Source organism: Ixodes scapularis, unplaced genomic scaffold (genome assembly GCF_016920785.2).
Source record: "Ixodes scapularis isolate PalLabHiFi unplaced genomic scaffold, ASM1692078v2 PGA_scaffold0__279_contigs__length_252992795, whole genome shotgun sequence".
Taxonomy (NCBI): domain Eukaryota; kingdom Metazoa; phylum Arthropoda; class Arachnida; order Ixodida; family Ixodidae; genus Ixodes; species Ixodes scapularis.
Genome location: NW_024609835.1, coordinates 31,007,909 through 31,009,609, shown reverse-complemented (window position 1 = coordinate 31,009,609; position 1,701 = coordinate 31,007,909). Strand labels below are relative to the sequence as shown.

Genomic DNA, 1,701 nt, shown 5'->3' with positions numbered 1-1,701 from the left:
GGCAAGGTAAGTCGAGGGATGAATACATATTTTCTGATTCTCCTCCTGGCGATCCATAGGGTGGAAGGTGCGCACACCAGGTTGCGAAGAGAGGCTCCGGACATATAGTTCGTATTATTTATCAATACTACTAAGAAACGGCGTAAACGTGACGTGTTTTCTTACACATAAGTAGGACGTTACCTGTTGAATTACAAAACACTGGCTATAGGTGGCGTAAGTTTTTGTCCGATTATAGACGTTTGTCCGTATACAACTATCAAGCCTTTCTTTGAATACTATTACCTTGAATATACCTCGATGTTTCTGGCACCAACAAAGTGCACATGAGAGTGCCCTAGTTTAAAAAAAAGACCGCAAGAAAGAAAATAAAGAAGGAAGATTGTTGAATTTTATTATTTTAGTTTTTTCTTTCTTAATAATGAAATGTGTGCGAATATTCAGAACCAGCTCTTTGTACTGTTTTTACTTTAGTACAACTCTCTTTACGGCAGTTCAAGTTTCTTCCATAAGCCCATGACATCAGAGCCACGAGTTTTCACCGCAATGTGCTCCTTCAAACGCGCCGCTTGCTCCGCGGAGAAGTGCGTCTTCCAGTCTCCGACGACACCCTTGCGTACAAAATTGCCAGGTGGTTTATGAATGTTGGGCACTCTGTTGCCAATGGCTTTCATCGCGCGCTTCGCCCACTCGGGTTTTTGATCGTCCGGAACCAAACTCCGCTCAACAGCAAACTTTTTTTGCGCCACGTTTACGTGTTCCTTCATAGCTTCGAAACTTGTTCTGTTCAGAATGTTTTCCAGGGCCCTTTTATCGGCTCGTAGCTTTTTCCCGTAATCCTCTCCGAGAAAGTCAGCGATCTTCATCACCCACGTAGCGGGGTCCTCCTTGAGGTCTTCGTAGGTCAAGAAAAGCACGTTTGGATCATCGCGATGATCGTACCAGGACAGCAGATGGTCGAAGTAATCTCCAAAGTCCACCTTTCCTGCCAAGAACATTTCTAAGAATTCGTCAAACGTTCCGTCGCTGAATAGATAGATCGGTATGTTCCTGGTGTGGTGGTAAAACGATACGCAACAGTCGTACGGATTTCGGCAGATGCAGATGTACTTGGCGTCTTTCGAGTACGGATGCAGGTGGAAAGGCATGTGGGTCTTGATGAATCCTGGTCTTCGCATTGTTCTTGTGGCCTCCGCGCCGTGCATGTCCAGAAAAGGTATCTCCCGGTTGTAGTCCATCCAGTTTGCTGGCGGCGCACGGTCGTTGATGATGTTGTAGGCGATGTGTTCCACCCATGTATTGCCAGATTTCGGGTAGCTGACGATGAACACGTCATCAGGCTCGGGCACGTAGTTCAGCGCTGAACGTATTGTTTCTCCGTCACCGGCCCAGCAACGATAATAGCCGTCTATCATTCCGTACACAGGCCTTTCCATGGCATCCTAGAAGTGAAAAGCATAATTTGTTAGGAGAATCCACAACAAAACTTCGTATCTTTTAAGAGTTGCTGACATGTTAAATTATTTCAGTGCCTATGTAAAAAGTTAATAGAACAAAAAACACGATGCCTGGTGTCTTTGGCTTACACAAAAAGAACACGACTCTGAAACAATTCGGTAAAACTCTATTGAATCCTTAAGGCTTTTGTTGTTTTGGCAGCAACTCTCACGCTAGCAGGAAAAGGACTGATTCGTTAAAATC

The 1,701-nt window shown here is 44.9% G+C and overlaps 1 protein-coding gene across 1 annotated transcript; it reads right to left on the bottom strand.

Annotated features, from left to right (window-relative positions):
• Positions 1-369: 369 nt before the first annotated feature.
• Positions 370-1,462, bottom strand: LOC115332525 (sulfotransferase 1C4). Its single transcript, XM_029994923.4, has one exon. It carries the CDS (start codon positions 1,434-1,436, stop codon positions 486-488), a length of 951 nt encoding a protein of 316 aa, XP_029850783.3. The 5' UTR covers positions 1,437-1,462; the 3' UTR covers positions 370-485.
• Between the last annotated feature and the right edge of the window lie 239 nt (positions 1,463-1,701).